This window comes from Abrus precatorius, unplaced genomic scaffold, assembly GCF_003935025.1.
Source record: "Abrus precatorius isolate BTA unplaced genomic scaffold, Abrus_2018 Scaffold9, whole genome shotgun sequence".
NCBI classification, from domain to species: Eukaryota; Viridiplantae; Streptophyta; class Magnoliopsida; order Fabales; family Fabaceae; genus Abrus; species Abrus precatorius.
In genome coordinates this window covers 34,826,331-34,844,160 of record NW_020874439.1, presented here as the reverse complement: position 1 = coordinate 34,844,160, position 17,830 = coordinate 34,826,331, and the positions used below count along the sequence as shown (strand labels likewise).

Below are 17,830 nucleotides of genomic sequence, written 5' to 3'. Positions count from 1 at the left end.
ATTAATGAGAAGATATTTTTCACATTATTATTATAATTTTTGCTAATTTCAGTTTTAGCACTGAGTTAAAACATTCATAGATAAAATAACTTAAGAAAAATAAATTTATTATATTGAAGTTATAAAAATACAATAAATATTTTTATTTTAATTTAATAATAATATTATTAATTACTTATTTTCAGTGCTTTGAAGTTAACATTTTATTATTATTATTATCTGATCAAAATGAATCATGTTCTATAATAATTAGTAATTAAATATGGGGTAGTGAATTAAACTTGAACAAGTATGGCATACCAGCCAATACATTCAAACCACATTGGAAGCTTAGTAAAGACAAGACAGTTAACCAAAAACGCAATGAACGACAAAAGCAGCTACGTTTTGGCAAACTAATTCAAACGAAGTGACGTATTGCCTCTTCCAAATAGCAGAAAGGTCAACGACGAGTCTCGCAACGTTGCCGTTTACCATATACCAGTTTTCAGGATCTTGTAGTACCAACGCAAAACCATAATAAATAAATAAATAAAATAAAATAAAATAAAAATCACCTTGTGAATTTTGCTTTTCTTACAATCCGAATTTCGTCGTCTTAACAGGTGCGGATTTACACTTCGTTTGGCTCTCACTGCTATTTCAGATTTTCGAAGTCAATTTCATTTTAGGGTTTCTTTCTTTCTTTCTTTCTCTAGTTCTTAATGAAAATCCGGTTTGTTTACTTGATTTTAGATTGAATTGATTTGATTTTTGAATTTAATTGATTTTAATGCTTTCTAGATTATTATTTGTGGATTGTAATTTTAAGAAAAATAGAAATTACAGATCCGAATCTTGCTTGGGAGGAGGGAGTTGAATGTTGAGATGTCTGAGAATCACGTAGCAGAGCAGGTTTCGGAAGCGGATTCGGATTCGGGTCCTCATGTATCAAACACTGATGCATATCAAGATCAGGTACCTACCATTATTAATTACCTAAGCAAGGGGAATTTGGGTAATGCTGAGTTTTGATTATTAATTAATGCGAGTGAGTGAAGCAGGGAGAGCGTGATGATATTAAGGATGGAGTTTTGGGGGAGGCTGAAGATGGAAAATCTACAGAGGATACTGCCAGAGATGACATGTTTGTTGATTGCCCTGATGAGTTAACCACATTCGATGGTAGGCAAAAGGAAGAAGAAGTTGCAGCTGTGGAAAATGAAGATGACAAGTTAGAGGAAAATCAAGTTATGCATCAACAACAGAATCATTTTGTTGAATTGGGCAATGGAGTGGGAGATGGTTATTCCCAAGGCCAGCTGGAGAAGGCTGTTGCTGAGAAAGAAAGTATTGTGCAAGAATACCAGGTTTGTGGTTTGTGTTACGAGTAGTTTTAGCTATCACAGATTGAGTTTGTCATCAAATATTCATCTTTTCATTTTCGGGGCGATGCAGGAAGAAATGCGAACTGTTACCCAGGGAGTGCTTGATCTTCATTCTCAGCTAAAGGCTCTCACGGGTCAACAGAATGAAGCTGGAGTTGGATCTAGGGAAGTGACTGATGTTCCAGTAAGGGGGATGATAAAAGAATGTTTGGAGTTTGTGAAAACTGATTCAGAAGAACGATTGAACAGTGAAACCACTATCAGTAGTCTTCGTGAACATCTGTCTATGAAGGACCTTGAGATAGAGGATCTTAATGCAAAGCTTGCCCAATTAACGGTATCTAATGAAAGTTTGCAAGTTTCATCAGAAGCTCAGCTTGAAAAGGATCGTAATGTTGAGATTGTGATAGATAAGATGCTATCCTCTCTTGCAACAGTTGTTACTCGGGAGCAAGTATTGGATGATTCAATTAGCGGGAAAATAGTTAACATTGAGGAAGGAACTATGCTTTTAATAGAAAAGTATAATCAGATACTTTCTGAAATTTATCAACTCGGGCAATCTTTCTCTGAGGTAGGCTTGGACACTAAAGAGCAGGAATATGAGAGCATACTTGTTGATGCTCGTGGTGGGTTACTGGATCTCAAAAGAAAGGAAACAGAATTGGTTGAAAAACTGGCTCAGTTAGAAGATGAAAATCGGAAACTGGTTGAAGAGCTTGACAAGGAAAAGTTGATAATAGGGACATTAAATACTGAACTTGGAAATGTGAAAATAGAACTTGAGCAGGAAAAGGTTAAATGTGGTAATACGAAAGAAAAGCTTAGTATGGCTGTGACAAAAGGAAAGGCATTAGTACAGCAGAGAGATTCATTAAAGATGTCACTGGCTGAAAAATCCAGTGAGCTCGAGAAATGTTTGATTGAATTGCAAGAGAAGTCAGTTGCTCTAGAAGCTGCTGAACTTGCTAAAGAGGAGTTGGCCCAAAGTGAAAATATGGTTGCATCCCTGCAGAATTCTTTACTACAAAATAATGCAATTTTTGATCAAGTGAAAGAAATCTTGTCTCATGCCAATCCCGATGAACCTGAAATGTTTGATATGCCAGAGAGACTAAGATGGCTTGTGGAGGACAGAAATGCAGTTAAGGATGCCTTCCTGGAGCTAAGCAAATTGAAGGAAACTCTATCTCTAGCAGACCTACCAGAACCTATTTCATCTTCTGATTTGGAATCACAAATAAATTGGGTTACAAATTCTTTCCATAGGGCCCAGGATGATGTGTATACTCTACAGGAAGAAATTTCTACAATCAATGAAGCATCCCATAATTATATTGATCGGTTGAGTGTTTCTTTTTTGCTGGAATTACAGGAGAAAGATTACCTTCTTTCAGAATTAACTGATTGGAGGTTCAAATATGATGAGCTTGTTGGCAAGAACCATCAAATTTCTTTGGAGAAGGATCAGATAGTGAATATGTTAGTCGATTTTTGTGGCCTAAACATGGAAGATGAAGGGATTGATCAATTCTCTTCCAGCACTTCGCGAATCATTGATTTATGCTTTGAAGTTATAAGAGGACAGAGTGGTCCCTTCTCTAGAGCATCTCATATTGATGCTGAGTTGTTTGAAAGGGTTCAAAGTCTATTGTACGTTAGAGATCAGGGATTAATACTCTACGAAGATATACTGGAAGAAGAGATGCTAATTAGATCAGATGTGAATAAGCTTTTAACTGAGTTGAAAATGGCATCTGAAAAAATTGTAGCACTGAATGAAGAAAGGAATTCTCTGCTGCAGGATCTTGAACGATCAGAGGAGAAGACTGCCATGCTTAGGGATAAATTGTCCATGGCAGTTAAGAAAGGAAAGGGGCTGGTTCAAGATAGGGACAATCTAAAAAGTCTTCTAAATGAAAGGAACTCAGAGATTGAACAGTTAAAGGTTGATTTGCAGAAGCAAGATTTTGCTGTTTTTGAATACAAGGATGAGATCAACAGATTGTCCAATGACTTGGAAAGCATTCCTAAGCTAGAGGCTGATCTGCTGGAAATGAAAAGGGAAAGGAATCAGTTTGAGCAATTTTTAAATGAGAGCAATAGCATGTTACAGAGAGTGATGGAGTGTATTGATGGTATCATTCTTCCAGTTGATCCAGTTTTTGATGAACCAATAGAAAAGGTGAAGTGGCTTGGTGGTTATGTCATTGAGTGCCGAGATGCCAAGGTACGAGTAGAACAAGAGTTGCAGCTAGCAAAGGAGGATGCCAGTATACTTGAAATTAAATTAGCAGATGCCCAAGCAACTGTACAATCACTTGAACAGGGATTATCATCTTCAGAGGACAGTGTTTCTCAACTTGCTGAAGAAAAGATAGAGTTAGAACACAGGAAAGCAAAAGTTGATGAAGAGTTACAGAAAGTTAAAGAAAAAGTTGCTGAGGTCTGTAGCACTACTAAGTCACTTGAAGATGCTTTATCACAGGCAGAAGAAGATATTTCTCTTCTTTCCAATGAGAAAGAGCAGGCTCAAATTAGTAGAGTTGCTGCAGAGACAGAGTTAGAGAGCATTAAAGATGAAGCATCCAGGCAGACAAGCAAACTGGAAGAGGCCAGCAGGACCATAAAGGATCTAGAAGATAAACTATCTCTGGTTGAGAGTAATGCCCATTTATTGACTGAAAAGTATAATGCTGATCAAGTTGTCAAGGTTGATATGGAAAATGAATTGAAGAAGCTGCAAGATGAAGCTGAAAATCATGCTAGCAAATTGGTAGGTGCCTCTGCAACTATAAAATCACTGCAGGATGCATTATCAAAGGCACAAGATGATATTTCTGCCCTAGAAGATGCAAATAAAATTGCTAATCAGGAGATATCCTCACTTGGTTTTAAGTTAAATTCATGCATGGATGAGTTAGCAGGAAAGAATGGAAGCTTAGAAAACAGGTCCCTAGAGCTCATCGGACTCCTTAATGATCTTCAGCTGCTTATGAAAGACAATACTCTATTTCCCAGAATAAAGCAATGCTTTGAGAGGAAATGTGAGACCTTGAAAAATATGAATATCATTATGAACAAAATAAGAAACCATGTTGCCATGACTGCAACGGATTCTGAAGAACACCTTGTTATAGAGGTAATATTGTTACCACCGTCAATTGGTTGTTATTATTTCCTCATTTTCTGTGCATTCAATACTGATTTTAACCAATCTAATATGCTGTCCAAGTCTCTGATCATTATGATATATATAATTGGAAAATTTAATGGTGATTAATGCATAATGCTTTGAAGTGTGTACTGTTTAGAAAATTACACAGGGTTTTGATATCAGACAAGTGTTGTTCCAAATCTTTTGGATCTGTTCAATCATTTTGTGTGTGTCGATTGGTGTCATTGTTAATATGGCTTTCTCTAATTTTTTATTGTGTGTGTTTTTCTTAATATGTGGTGTTGTTTGTTCCAGCAAAATCCACTTGTGAGACAAGCATTCTTGGATGACCTTGAAAATTTTGAAGTTGAACTGGACAATAGAGAGATTGATGGTGTTGATATTGACACCATTATCTCATCATTTGGAAAGATTGTGAAAGGATTTCAGTTGAGAAACAAACACATTGCAGATAAGTTTGATGAATTTTCTGATTCAATTGATGAGTTTATTTCTCCTCTCCATGAAAAGCTGCTGGAAACAGAGACCATCTCAACAACTATTGTTGAGCACATGGAAGTTATGAAAGAAAAAGCAAATACCATGGAGAAGTTGAAAGAAGAAAAGGAAAATATTATTGCCACTTTAGAGAATGATGTCAATGCATTGCTGTCTGCATGCAATAATTCTACCAGTGCACTTCAGAGTGAAGTTGACAAGAATATTGGGCAACCAGGCTTCACATCTGAGGTTCAGAAATTAAACCTTGAAGGAGATGCACAAGCAGATACTCATAAGAACAGCAAATACGCAGAAGCCACACAGAAGTTGATAAATGCTTCTAGAAAAGCTCAAACTTTGATTAGACAGTTTGATTGTAGAAGTGAGCAGTTAGCTGCAACAATTGAAGATTTGCAGAATAAGTTGAAAGAAACAACAGTTGCTATCGAAATAGTCACAGATGAGAGAGACTTAAATAAAAACAGAGTTTTGCAACTGGAGTCTGATGGTCAATCATTGCAAAGTGCTTGCAGTGAGCTTAAGGATAAGTTAGAGGCTTATCATGCCCTAGAAGAAAAATTGGAGGAAAAAGAGGCTGAGATTTCATCATTGCAGAATACTTTGTTGGCAAAAGAAGAAGGTAAAAAGTTTTGAAATCTTTCTTGACTTAACAAAGTTAGATTTGATTTAACTTGGATATGTTGATTTACTTGTTTATGACTTGATTTCATTTTTCCATTGGCAGAAAGCTCCCTCCTTCCAGCATCTCTGATGAGAAATCTCTTAGACAAGATAGATAGGATAAAAATCCCCCTTGTAGAGTCTGAAGAAGATGATATGGAGCCACAAACTTCAGCCCCCGTTAAAAAACTCTCTTACATTATTGATAGTGTTACTAGGTTGCATGATCAAATAAACTCTCTGTCTCATGATAAAGAAAAGCTGCAATCAAACCTTGAAACTAAGGATTTTGTTATTAAGGATCTGAAGGAAGAAGTTAAACAGCTCAATAGAAACTCTGAAGACACAAACCTGATCAAGAATGAATTGTCTGAGCTCAATTATGTATTAGAAAAAATTATGGATATTTTGGGAGCCAGTGAATGGGTTGTAGATAGAAAATCTATAGGCGTGAAGGAATTAATACCAGCATTGGAAAAACATATAATTGCCATTCTTTCAGAATCTGAAAATTCAAAATCCAAGGCCCAGGAACTTGGTATTAAGTTAGTTGGAAGTCAGAAGGTTATTGATGAATTAATGACCAAGATTAAATTACTTGAAGATTCACTTCAAGATAGGACTTCTCAGCCGGATGTTGTCCAGGAGAGGAGCATATATGAATCATCCTCATTGCCTGCTGGGTCTGAGATAACTGAAGTTGAAGAGGTGGTAAATTTTAACATAGTTTTCTAAGCTTAAATTTCTTACATGATGCAATATCAGTAGTAGATCTGCAGGCTATTTAAGTTTACATGACATAATATAGATGATTTCAGGTGATTTTAAAGTTACATTTGTCTTCATGAGTTAATTGAATGTGAAATATGACAAATAGATATGGATGCCAGTGCTTTATAATTTTCTTCAACTAAATGCTGATGAACTAGGAGTTTTTTTTAGTGGTTATTTTTTCTCTGTACATATTGGAACTTTTTTTGATTTCTGGTGGATCATATCTTGTTTTATCTGTTAGTAATTCATTATGGTGCTGTATTCTCAAAGATGAAATACTTTTCCTCTAGCTGCCAAAAGTAAGTATTGAAGTAATTAAGGGGAATGCATATATAAAGTGTTTGCTTCTTTTACACAGGGATCACTTGGCAAGAAAGCAATATCTCCTGTCCCATCAGCTGCTCATGTGCGGAATATGCGAAAAGGATCTACTGACCATCTTGCACTTGATATTAATGAGGAGTCTAATCATTTGATTAACAGTGCTGATACGGATGATGACAAAGGTATTTATGAGTTTTTCATTAATATGATTTCTTGATTTGAAAACTTGAAGACTTAATTCTAGATTACTTTGCAGGTCATGCATTCAAGTCCCTGAACACTTCTGGATTTGTACCAAAACAAGGAAAGCTCATTGCAGATCGTATTGATGGAATCTGGTAAATTGCTATTTTCTGTCATTACTAATTGTAAAAAATAAAGAGTATTGGAAATTGCTTGTTTCAGCTTTTTAACATGCAAGCAGTTGTAGAATTTACACGGTGAGAAATGTTGAAAGCAGAAGACCTAAAATCCTTAAGATATTTTTTGCCTAGAATCTCAACCAATGCCTTGCTGTGTTTAGTTGTACGGCCTAGAGGATGCTTAAGATTCATGTTTTGGAGGGCCTAAAATGAAGCATGTACTATACTGTTAAAATGGTTTCATTTTATAGTGAAAATTTAAATGCTAAATATATTTGTTGTTATTTAGGGAACATATTATATTTTTCACAGTAACAAACCATCTTACTCATAACGACATTTTCCTTGGAATAAAGGGATTGAAGGTTTTAAAAACTATTTTAGTATTGATAATGATTCTGCCCTGAAAAAACTACTGAAATCATATAAATGTACATAGTCGCATTGTAATAACCTTTTTTCAATAAATCATTAAATGATGATTTAGCGAAATCGTCTCTATTATATTAATACTAATAGTCCCCTTTAATTTAATTTCAATACTTCAACTAAAAAGCATTTTCAGACGTTGCAAGTTCAATGTTTTAATTTTTTTTATCATTAAGAAATCAACACTAAATTGGGTTTAATTTCTGTATGCAGGGTATCTGGTGGTCGGGTTCTCATGAGTCGTCCTAGAGCAAGATTAGGACTTATTGGTTATTTGCTCCTCTTGCATATATGGCTACTGGGAACGATCTTGTAGAAAACTTGTGATCAAACCTACCTGGACTGCTCAACATTGAATGTTCTGCATCTGCAAAGTGTATTATAGATATGTAGTTGTCCCTTTTTATTCGTGTCTTTCTTTCTGCTTCTTAATGAAGCCTAACCTGTTTTCCCTTAGTCTCATCAAACCCATTATTTGTTCTCTGCAATCACATTTTAGGGATTCAGAGACTCTGGTTTTTAATGTTTGGGCTAACTTTTTGACAGCCTTCCTTTTTCTAAAACGAAGTCCCTCCATTGTATTGGTCTACAAATTGTTTCAAAATCGATGAGGTGGGTAGAAAATAGGGAGATGAATTCTTTCGCTTGTTAATGTAATAAAAATGTAGAAAGATTTAGAGTGACTCATTTATATCCCAAGTAGTGAATAATAATTAAGATACAGAGACCAATTAAAGGATTCCTCTTTCCTCTCCTTTTGAAGGAAAACTCAAAACTCTTTTTGTTTGTTCTCGTTCTATGGATAATCATCTCAATTTATTTGTTGTAAATAGCATACACATGCTTATAAATAAAAATTGTGGGTGTGTAAGAGCAAGTTTGATTTATAGTTGTGTAAGTGGATTATTTTATACAAGGGTCATATATGATAAAAATAATTATGATTTAAAGAATGTACACAATGAATTTCGATCATATAAATTATATATAGATGGTTATGATGAAAAATTGATTTGTGATCATCTGTTCACATAATAAAAACCGGTGTGTTTATTTCTTTTTAATTTTAAATATTTAAATAAAAATTAATAATTAGTATTCTGCTATGATGTTTGGATAGATAAAGTTATTGGAAACTGAATTGAAAGAATTTATTGATGAAAAAAAATATATATATACCAGGTGTAAATAGCTTCTTGTTTAGAGAATGGAGAGAAACAATACCGGCGGTTGCCGGAGGAGAATGTGAGAAATTTTAAAATTTGGAATCTGCTAGCTCTCTCTTCAAGGACTTTTACACACAAAGATAAAATTGTATTTTATATAATTTATTTATTTATTAACTCATCTAAATAAATAAAGACTTTTTTATCCATTTAAATAATATATCATTTAAAATCGATTTCTCGTTTAATTTTTTCTTCAGCCAAATAAAGTGTATTTATTTCCTATCTTTTTTATTGCGTTTTGGACGAGTGCTGAATGGCGTTCCACATCATCTTTTATTCTTAGGTGTTTATTTATTTCCCTCAATATTTCTGATTTTACTAAACATCAATCTCATTGGATCAGTATGATCTTTTAGTATTACATGTTCATCTTCTCAATTACCGTGCGATTTAATGCATGTAAGCTTTTGGTTTCGTCATTTCTAAGATTTATATTTTCGTCTTTTTTCAATAGAATCAAAATAGTGTTGACAAAAAAAGGAGAGTAGAAAATAGCATGCTACAAAGAATAAGAAAAAAAAAAGAAGACAAACTTCCAATCTTATAGATAGACTCCCCCTACCATCTTTTTCTCCCTTCTTTAGAAAAATGATTGAATGCAAATATTTTTCTTAAGTGCAAAAATAGTAATTGTTAAGAAAAAAAATATAAGCATACATTAGATTACAAAATTGTCATAAATTAACAGGAAACTAAATCACCCGCGTTTTGGATTAGTTGGCCACGCAAACCCAACAAGAAGTTTGCGCTGTCTTTCAAATTTTCCTCTTCTTTGTAGCTTTTAAAAGGGCTGCATTCCAATTTTAATTTTCATATTCAATTTTATCATTTCATCGTTTGTTTCATCTTCTTTGTTGTCTTATTCATTTTCCTCAGAATTTCTTGTTTTGTTGAATATTATCACAAGGCTTGAATCTCATGGCTTCGGTATGATCTTCTCGTTTTATCTCCATCTTCTCAATGTCATATCACATGCAATGCTTGAAGGGGTTTTTTGGTTATGTTTTTTCTATGATTTAGATTCTCTTCTTTTCTTTAAGAACAAATGACAAAAAAGACAAACTTCCAATTTTATAGATCCCACCATCCATCTCTTTCTCCCTTTCTTTTTAGGAAAATGATACAATGCACATATGTTAATAGAATTTAGTTAGAATATGCAGTTTGATGAAATAAAGAAGTGAGTATCATTTGCTCATAACCATTTTTTTTTCAATTTTTGAAAAGCAACCCTTTATGTACAAAAGTTGCCTAAGAGAGTTCTAGCTATCACATTTTTTTCTTTCAATGGTTGGATTATAATATTCTCTTTGTGGCTAAAAATTAAAGATGATATGTAACAAGCATTAGCAAATAAAGGTTTTCATCAACTATTCATTTGTTTGTTTGGTATGCACATTTGTATGTTTAGTATGATGAGCAACAAGGAAAGCCTCTACCCAAGTTTGGGGAATGGGATGTGAATGATCCTGCCTCAGCTGAAGGATTCACTGTTATATTCAACAAGGCGAGAGATGAGAAGAAAATTGCCTCAGCATCTGGACGATTCCCTTCACAGCGAAGGAATGATTCTCGCAACCGCAAGGGTAACAAAAAATTCAAGAGTTCCCCAAAGGTATCTCTATTCATTCATTCCTAAATTTTTTTATAACCCTCTCTACACTGTTTTTATTGATAATTACAATGATAATAACATTGATGATAAAGTTTTTGTTAACATCAATCAAGAATGGGTTTAAGCATTATAAATATAATTTTTTTTAATAAAATAAACATATTTATTATATTAAAGTTATCAACATATAATGAATACTTATTTTTTTAATGAAATTTTACTATTATTAGTTTTTTTAACTTGAAACTAAGTTTAATAAATTTTTGTTTCTTATAACAGCAATAGTAATAATAATTGTGAAGCTGAATTGTTTATACATGATTTTGGGTGCAGAAAAAATGGTTTTGCTTTGGCCCTTAGACAAAGATATATAAGGGTATGATTCTGATGCAAGCGTGTAATGATTCTCAATCTTCATGAGTTTTCTTCTGGACATGGATGAAGAGGAAAGTAAAAGAAAATATAGTGCAGCCTGCACATCATCGTTTAGCTTCTAATGCTATTTATATATAAAACCCAACGTCCGAAAACTAGTATATGTATATGTATATGTACATGCATGCATGAATCAATGACAACCCTTTTGCAAATGGAGGAAACAATTATTTTCCCTCCTAATTTCGCTGATGATTTTACGAGTATTATTATTGGTATTCTAATAGGAAACGTTTATCAATCGTTTTAAATTTTAATTAGTACGTATAAGGATAAGATAAAAAAAGATAAAGGCGTGTCACATTTAAATGTCACAATCACGGCTAATATCGTTCTGATCGAATGAAGCAGATTAAATAAATTGAATTATTTGCACCAGCAGCATATTGCTGACCAAGTTTTATTGGAAGTTGAAAATTATTACGGTTTGATTTGGATAGATAAACATAAATATACGGATAAATGTACTATACCTTGACTACATGACATATAAACTAGCAAGAGATAGCTATGACATTAATTAATCAATTAAATGCTGAACATGTGGTTTTCTAGAATTTTTTGTGGACTTTTTAGATTTTGTTAAGACTATACGCATCATCAACATAAAAAAAATTATGTTTAAATTAAGTAGAATTATCACGAGTGGTAAAATTTTCACTTTTAATATTCAATATAATTACAATTATTGAACTTAAACTTGAAACCATAAATTAAGTTAAAATAACTTCTTTCTAGTTGAAATTCAATTTGATAACACAACCCTTCTTGACTTTTGATACTGGTTAGACAAACTTTACCAGACGAATTATTGAAGTAATAAAAGAGGCAGGGCGAAAGCAAAGAAATTTTTACATAGTATAAGATCATGTCAATCACATGGTTATAAATGTACACATTTTATATTTTATAATAATAAAAAAAATAATGTGTCATGATATGAGTGATCAGATTTTTATGATTCTAAATTATCCAAAAAAATTTCATATTTTGGAAGGATACTTGGTTTATGTTTGCAATATTTGGAAATTTCTACTTATGTTTGTTCTTTTGTCTACATACTACGGTTGTTCATGCCTCACAATCCAAGTATAATAATGCATACTGTGAATCCAGTCAAAGTTAAATGATAGACAAAACTCGTGTTCGTTTGTTCCTTACAACGTGTTGTGGTTTGGCATATTTATTTGAGTGTATTTGCAATCCTAGACGATTTTTATGTGGAACCTCACAGGTTGAGTCCACCAATTTCAGGAATAGCTTTACTTAATACTGTGCTGGGTTAAGGATGGATTGATAAAATAATTAGAGGGAGAGAAAACTTTTGAATGAAATATTAATTTAATTCATGAATTTAATAATTGGTATTATAAAAAAGGCCAATTCAATTATTGAAATTGACCCTCAATCCATTTGATTCTTAACATTATAAAGTTATTAATATAACTCTTAACTTTATCAACTATCAATCATTTTTTTAATATTAGTGTGCATCATTACCAAATTAACTCGCAATTATCAAAAGTCAAGAATCAAATTTAATTTTTTAAAAATGTTAATAAGTGTTTATTATTTATAATAATTAACTTCCTTTTCCTATATACACATATACACTAATAACATGTGTGTCTAATGTTTGTAACTCCATTTTAAAAAAGTTTAAAGTTTGTAATTTATCCCAAAAACTTGCTATAATAATAATATAAACGCAATTTAGAACATGATACAAATAGGATCTAAATTTATGAATCAAATCAACTCATCTTTAATAAAGTTAGTTTAGTTTAGATTCTTTACAAAATAATACTATAAATTAATTAATTGTATAAGCATTGGGTTATTACTAAAGTTGGGGTGTAAATATGAAGATTTAGAGAAGATTGGGGTTATGATTTCGGTACAAGTTAAGGCCTTCAACACTTTGATTGGGATTTGTTAAACAAAAGAAAAAAAAATCTTAAAGAAAGAAGAGTGATAGATATGTTGGAAAATTCTGAAGTAGGCAAAGTGTCAAACAACACGTGGAAGTAAAAGACTATGTTGACTGCAGAAACGAGGAACAGAACAGAAAAGTGTCAGAGTGGATTCAATGTGTTTGAACACTGGACTCTGAATCTGTACCAAATGAAATCAGAGAATGGCGAATTGTGCTGTGGATGGAGGCTGCCCCAGTGACTACATAGCCATTGCCATATCTACTCTCTCCTTCATTGTGTAAGCTTCTCTCTTTCTCTTTCTCTTTCTCTTTTTCTCTTTGTCTTTTTCTTTCTTTCTTTTTTCTGCCCATTTGATCTCTCTACAAGAATTGGCCTCTGAATATGTGTATATATGTCAAATTAGCCACCCATTTGCCTGTTTGATGTTATGACCCTATGAATTTTGAGGTCTGATTAACAAGTTTTAATCTTGTTTATATAATATATACATCAGTTATTTCCCACCATGCCCATGATTCAAAAACTGTGTTTTTCCTACCTGATTTGCTTGTTGATTGAGGGAATTTTCTTGGTTCTGTGATGATTCATGTGATTCTAATGTTGGGGTGATTTAGTTTGTGCTTTAATCTCAAAATAGAATCTGAGAATAGGATGTAACATTGGTTTTTTTACATGCTTATGCTGTGGGTTGGTTTCTATTTTTCAGGCTTCTTTTATGGTCAATATTCCCCTTCCTAGTTCACAAGGTTCCTCGTACCAAAGGCAGTGGCTTCTGGATACCTGTAATTCAAGTTGTTGCCAGCTTCAACCTTCTGCTATCACTTATGGTGCGAAATATACAAATAAAGTTTTTTATGTCTGTGTCATTTATTTTCTGTAACTACTTAAGATAAAAAAGAAGAAAAAATCCCAATTCTAGCTGTTCAGTGTTACTGCAGTATCCGCTCTTAGCTATGCAATACTTATTTTTTATGCAGATGTCAAATAATTTCTTGAAAATTGAGAAGAGGCATTGGTGGCAGTCGTGCTACCTATGGGGAGGTTATCCTTCTTTCTGCCGTATTTTCTGACTTGTTTATACTTCATATAGAAAAGATGAATCCTTGTTAGTATAACCATACTTTTCCTGTTTATTTTTTTCAGTCTGGGGTGAAGGTCCACTAGGATTTGGTTTGCTGTTGAGTTGTCGCATAACACAAGCTTCCCAATTATATTTTGTCTTCGTCAAGTAAGTGACAACTTGATAGTGTTATTAGGCCATGTAGCTTCTAATTGCTGCAACCATTCAAATGCAACAAGATAGCTTAAGTTTGACATCCATAGCTTAAAGCAGTTAGTCTGTATTTTCCATAACTACAGCACATAGTAAATAAACTGTTGAATATCTGTTTGTCTGATTGGTTTTTGCTGGAGAATTCATGTAACTTCATGTGTGTTCAATTTTCATTTTTTGTTGGTATTTCAGGAGGCGTTTACCGCTAATAAGATCATATTTTTTTCTTCCACTTATTCTACTTCCCTGGATTGCTGGTGCTTCTGGTAAGAATCTGAATTAACTTGGTTTGCTTATTTTTGGAGTATTTATTACATAGAATTTGCAGCATAAAGTAGAGGTAGTAGGTGTAAATTTATCTAACTACTTTAATTTTTTTTGTCCATAGAACTGCATTTCTCTTTATCTCTTTTTATCTAATATCATTGTTCTTTCTAATAAAATTATTCATTCATACTCTAGTTATCCATATGATGAAGCCTCTAAGCAGTCGCTGTCACATGAGAGCTCAATGGACCATCCCAGTTGTATGCCTCCATTCATTGTATGTTGCAACTTTGGTTGGGGTTACAGCTGCAGTTCATCATATAGAGTTCAGGTTTGATGAGCTCAGAGACCTCTGGCGGGGAATACTTGTATCAGCTGTCTCCATTGGTACACTTTTTTCCTAGGTTTAATAAGAAACTCCATTATTTCTCTATTTGTTTTGAAGTTCCTAGCTTCATACTAACCAAGGCTCTAAGGCTATTATATAAGGTTATTGAATTTCACCATCAAGTCAATAATTAACCTAGGTTTCCAGCAAATAGATTTCCTATCTAAATGAGAAACATCCAAGTTAAAAAACTGATGTAGAGATCAATATTAACTCATCAATGCATATTTTCAAAAGCTATAAATATATATTCTTTAACCAATGTGCTTATGGAACTAGTTTTGCAGAAGCTTTACTCTAGATACAACATAGTTTACTTTCTGAAAAGAGATTCTATGCTATGTAATCTCTTAATTAGGAGATCAAATTTTTAATCTCAATTTAACAATGGTTTGCAAGACTAAAATCTATTGATATTCATTTTGCATTGCCTGATCCTATATCCACTTAATTATTTTAAACTATTATAAGCTTCAGTATTTTCTGGATGGCTCGGCTCAGTGGCCTCTATATTTAACCTTCGCTCATTTATTCCGGCAGTTGTGTGGGTTACTGCATACATACTAAATGAAATTCATGACAATATCTCATGGCTTCAAGTTTCCTCCAGATTTCTGCTTTTAGTTTTGGTATGCTTTCCTATCACTTCTTGTGTTGCAAAACTATGAAATGAAAGATATTGTTAATAGATTGAAAGTTAAAATTCAATTCAATTCTTCCTAAATCTTTTATTTACTTCCATCTTATGTTGGTTTTATTTAAAGGCTAGCATACTTGTTGTGGCTTTCTTTTCAATATCAAGTTCACAACCACTGCTCTCACAAATCAGCTTAAGGAGAAGAGAATCCAGAGAATTTCGCACAATGGGCCAAGCTCTGGGAATACCTGATAGTGGAGTATTAGAACAAACTGAACCAATTTCAAGAATAGACCCCAATGAACCATTGGATAAGCTTCTCTTGAACAAGAGATTCAGGCAATCTTTTATGGCATTTGCTGATAGGTAAAATGGCCTTCTCTGTGTATTCCTATATGTTGGCACACATTTGTGGGAATTATGGTTTCTCTTGAGGACTTATAAGAAATTACTTATTTAAGAGAAGCATTCTGACAAAATGGGTAATATATTCTAAACATTAAATGGTAGACACCATATGTTAAATTTGCACAAAGTAACCCTGGTTGAGATGATCAAATCCTGTTTACTCTTGTCACATAAGGTCCAGAATGTTTTGGACCTAACATAAAAAAATGCAGCTAAAAAACCTTATCTTTGTTTAAATATATTTTCAGTTGCTTGGCTGGGGAGAGCGTGCACTTCTTCGATGAAGTTCATGAGCTCAGTAAAATACCTCAAGATGACTGTGTAGGCAGGCTTTATATGGCAAGACATATTATTGAGAAATACATAATTGCAGGTTGTAATTTTAATTGCAAAAGGGTTCCTTCTTTCATCCCTTCTCTTTTTTTGTCCACAGTGCCTAGCTTTTGCCATATTCATCATTGTAGAATCAGTTTCTCTCCATCATATGATGTAGACACTAGTGCATGTCTCATCTATGGGGTTCCGGGGAATGAGTTGAAATACCAAGTATTTTATATATGATAAAAGAAATGTTGCTAGCAACACACTATTAGTTATTAATTAAAATTTATTAAAAATTACAAAAAATCATGGGAGTCCCATTCTTAATTAAATGATTCTCTCTCATAACTTTGGAGATTTTTAATAAATTTTAATCAATAACCAGGAATGTGTTAAAAAGAGTGCATTCTCAGCACTCCTCATATATAGAATCATGTGCTTGCATTGTTTTCTTCCAAATTCGGGGAGTTTTGTTCAGTATTTGCTAGAATGTGATTTTACAGGTTCGGCTATGGAGGTGAACATCTCTCACAGAAGTAGACAAGAAATTTTGTCAACTTCTGACCTCGCTCGCCCTTATCTCTTCCATAATGCACTTAATGAGATCATTCAGCTGATGAAAACAGTAAGTTCCTTAGGTTCAAATTGATTAAAATTGAGTAATGCCATATCCTCAAAAAACATTTTCCTAACAATCCTATTAATATTTCATAAAAAAAGTATTAATGAAAAGATAAATGCATTTTATATCCAAAAAAACATTAAATATTATTTTTTATTTAACAATTAATATGATTATTAGGAGGATGTTGTAGGAGGATTTAAAAATCTTCCTTAAAAATTACCCTTGCTCTGGCTGTATAGTTTTGATGTAAATTACATATTCCACATCCACAGAACTTGGCAAAAGATTACTGGTCATCAATGTTCTTCCTGAAGTTCCAGGCAGAATTCAATGTGAGATCTAATGGGCACGAGCTGGAACAAATGACAGGATGGAACTTTTCTCCAAGGTTGAGTTCTGTGCATGGAACAGATGATCCTTTTCACCATGAGCATCTTCTCAAGAGCTCAGGCTGTAGCAATGATACTGACTTATGACTTGTTAGCACTTAGGTGTTTCATACTCTACTTTTTGATGGCATGATAAGAGAAAGAAAAACAATTTCAAGAGTTTCGTTTTAGTGTGTGTTTACATTAACATCAAATTCACTTAAACATGTATTTATTCTAACGTTATAAAATATAACTTTCACGTTAAAATATAGTTTAACGTGATTGTAGGAATATGCATTTTTGCTACAACATAGTATGCGGTTACTGTCCACAGAAGATGAAGATAGGAGGAGAGTGGAGAAGTGTGACGATAATTTTTATTTATTTTATTTTATTTATTTTCAGTCCATAAGTAACATCTATAAAGTTAGGCTTGGACCAATTAGCTTCATGCATGTGCTTAGTCATTTTAATCATAGGGGATGAAAATGTATCATATTGACATATTGATCTTTGATGCTGCTAATCATATTGAGTAGCTGACATGTATTGTAATTACATGTAAAAAATTATATAAAATACAATAATAAGTTGAATTGCTCTTTTAGTCTTCTTACTTAGATAATCTGAGATTTGGTGTAAGTCTTTTTTCCTGATAATTCAAGTCTCCATTTTAAAAATTAAATGAATGATCTCCATGGCAAAATTCTTCCGTTTCACGCTCTCAAA

General features: G+C 33.1%; 3 protein-coding genes across 7 annotated transcripts; all 3 read left to right on the top strand.

The window, feature by feature from the left end:
• The first annotated feature begins 468 nt into the window (after positions 1-468).
• Positions 469-8,476, top strand: LOC113850329 (cingulin). 5 transcript variants are annotated; one of them, XM_027480828.1, is made up of 9 exons: positions 469-605; positions 829-957; positions 1,041-1,349; positions 1,438-4,509; positions 4,840-5,665; positions 5,771-6,414; positions 6,839-6,986; positions 7,061-7,142; positions 7,809-8,476. In XM_027480828.1, the coding sequence occupies exons 2-9, from the start codon at positions 868-870 to the stop codon at positions 7,909-7,911; spliced, it is 5,274 nt and encodes a 1,757-aa protein (XP_027336629.1). In that variant the 5' UTR covers positions 469-605; positions 829-867; the 3' UTR covers positions 7,912-8,476. The 5 variants fall into 5 exon arrangements, with proteins under 5 accessions (XP_027336629.1, XP_027336630.1, XP_027336631.1 ...); XM_027480829.1 differs by having other exon boundaries at positions 486-605; positions 820-957; positions 1,044-1,349; XM_027480830.1 differs by having other exon boundaries at positions 486-605; positions 820-957; positions 1,044-1,360; positions 1,635-4,509.
• Positions 8,477-9,708: 1,232 nt separating this feature from the next.
• Positions 9,709-10,799, top strand: LOC113851314 (protein NOI4-like). The gene is made up of 3 exons (XM_027481778.1): positions 9,709-9,751; positions 10,236-10,439; positions 10,773-10,799. The coding sequence occupies exons 1-3, from the start codon at positions 9,743-9,745 to the stop codon at positions 10,797-10,799; spliced, it is 240 nt and encodes a 79-aa protein (XP_027337579.1). The 5' UTR covers positions 9,709-9,742.
• Positions 10,800-12,859: 2,060 nt separating this feature from the next.
• On the top strand, positions 12,860-17,359 carry LOC113850191 (regulator of G-protein signaling 1). Its single transcript, XM_027480608.1, has 11 exons — positions 12,860-13,088; positions 13,518-13,638; positions 13,789-13,852; positions 13,955-14,039; positions 14,277-14,350; positions 14,547-14,738; positions 15,280-15,368; positions 15,504-15,742; positions 16,033-16,157; positions 16,609-16,730; positions 17,003-17,359. Exons 1-11 carry the CDS (start codon positions 13,012-13,014, stop codon positions 17,204-17,206), a joined length of 1,392 nt encoding a protein of 463 aa, XP_027336409.1. The 5' UTR covers positions 12,860-13,011; the 3' UTR covers positions 17,207-17,359.
• Positions 17,360-17,830: the final 471 nt, after the last annotated feature.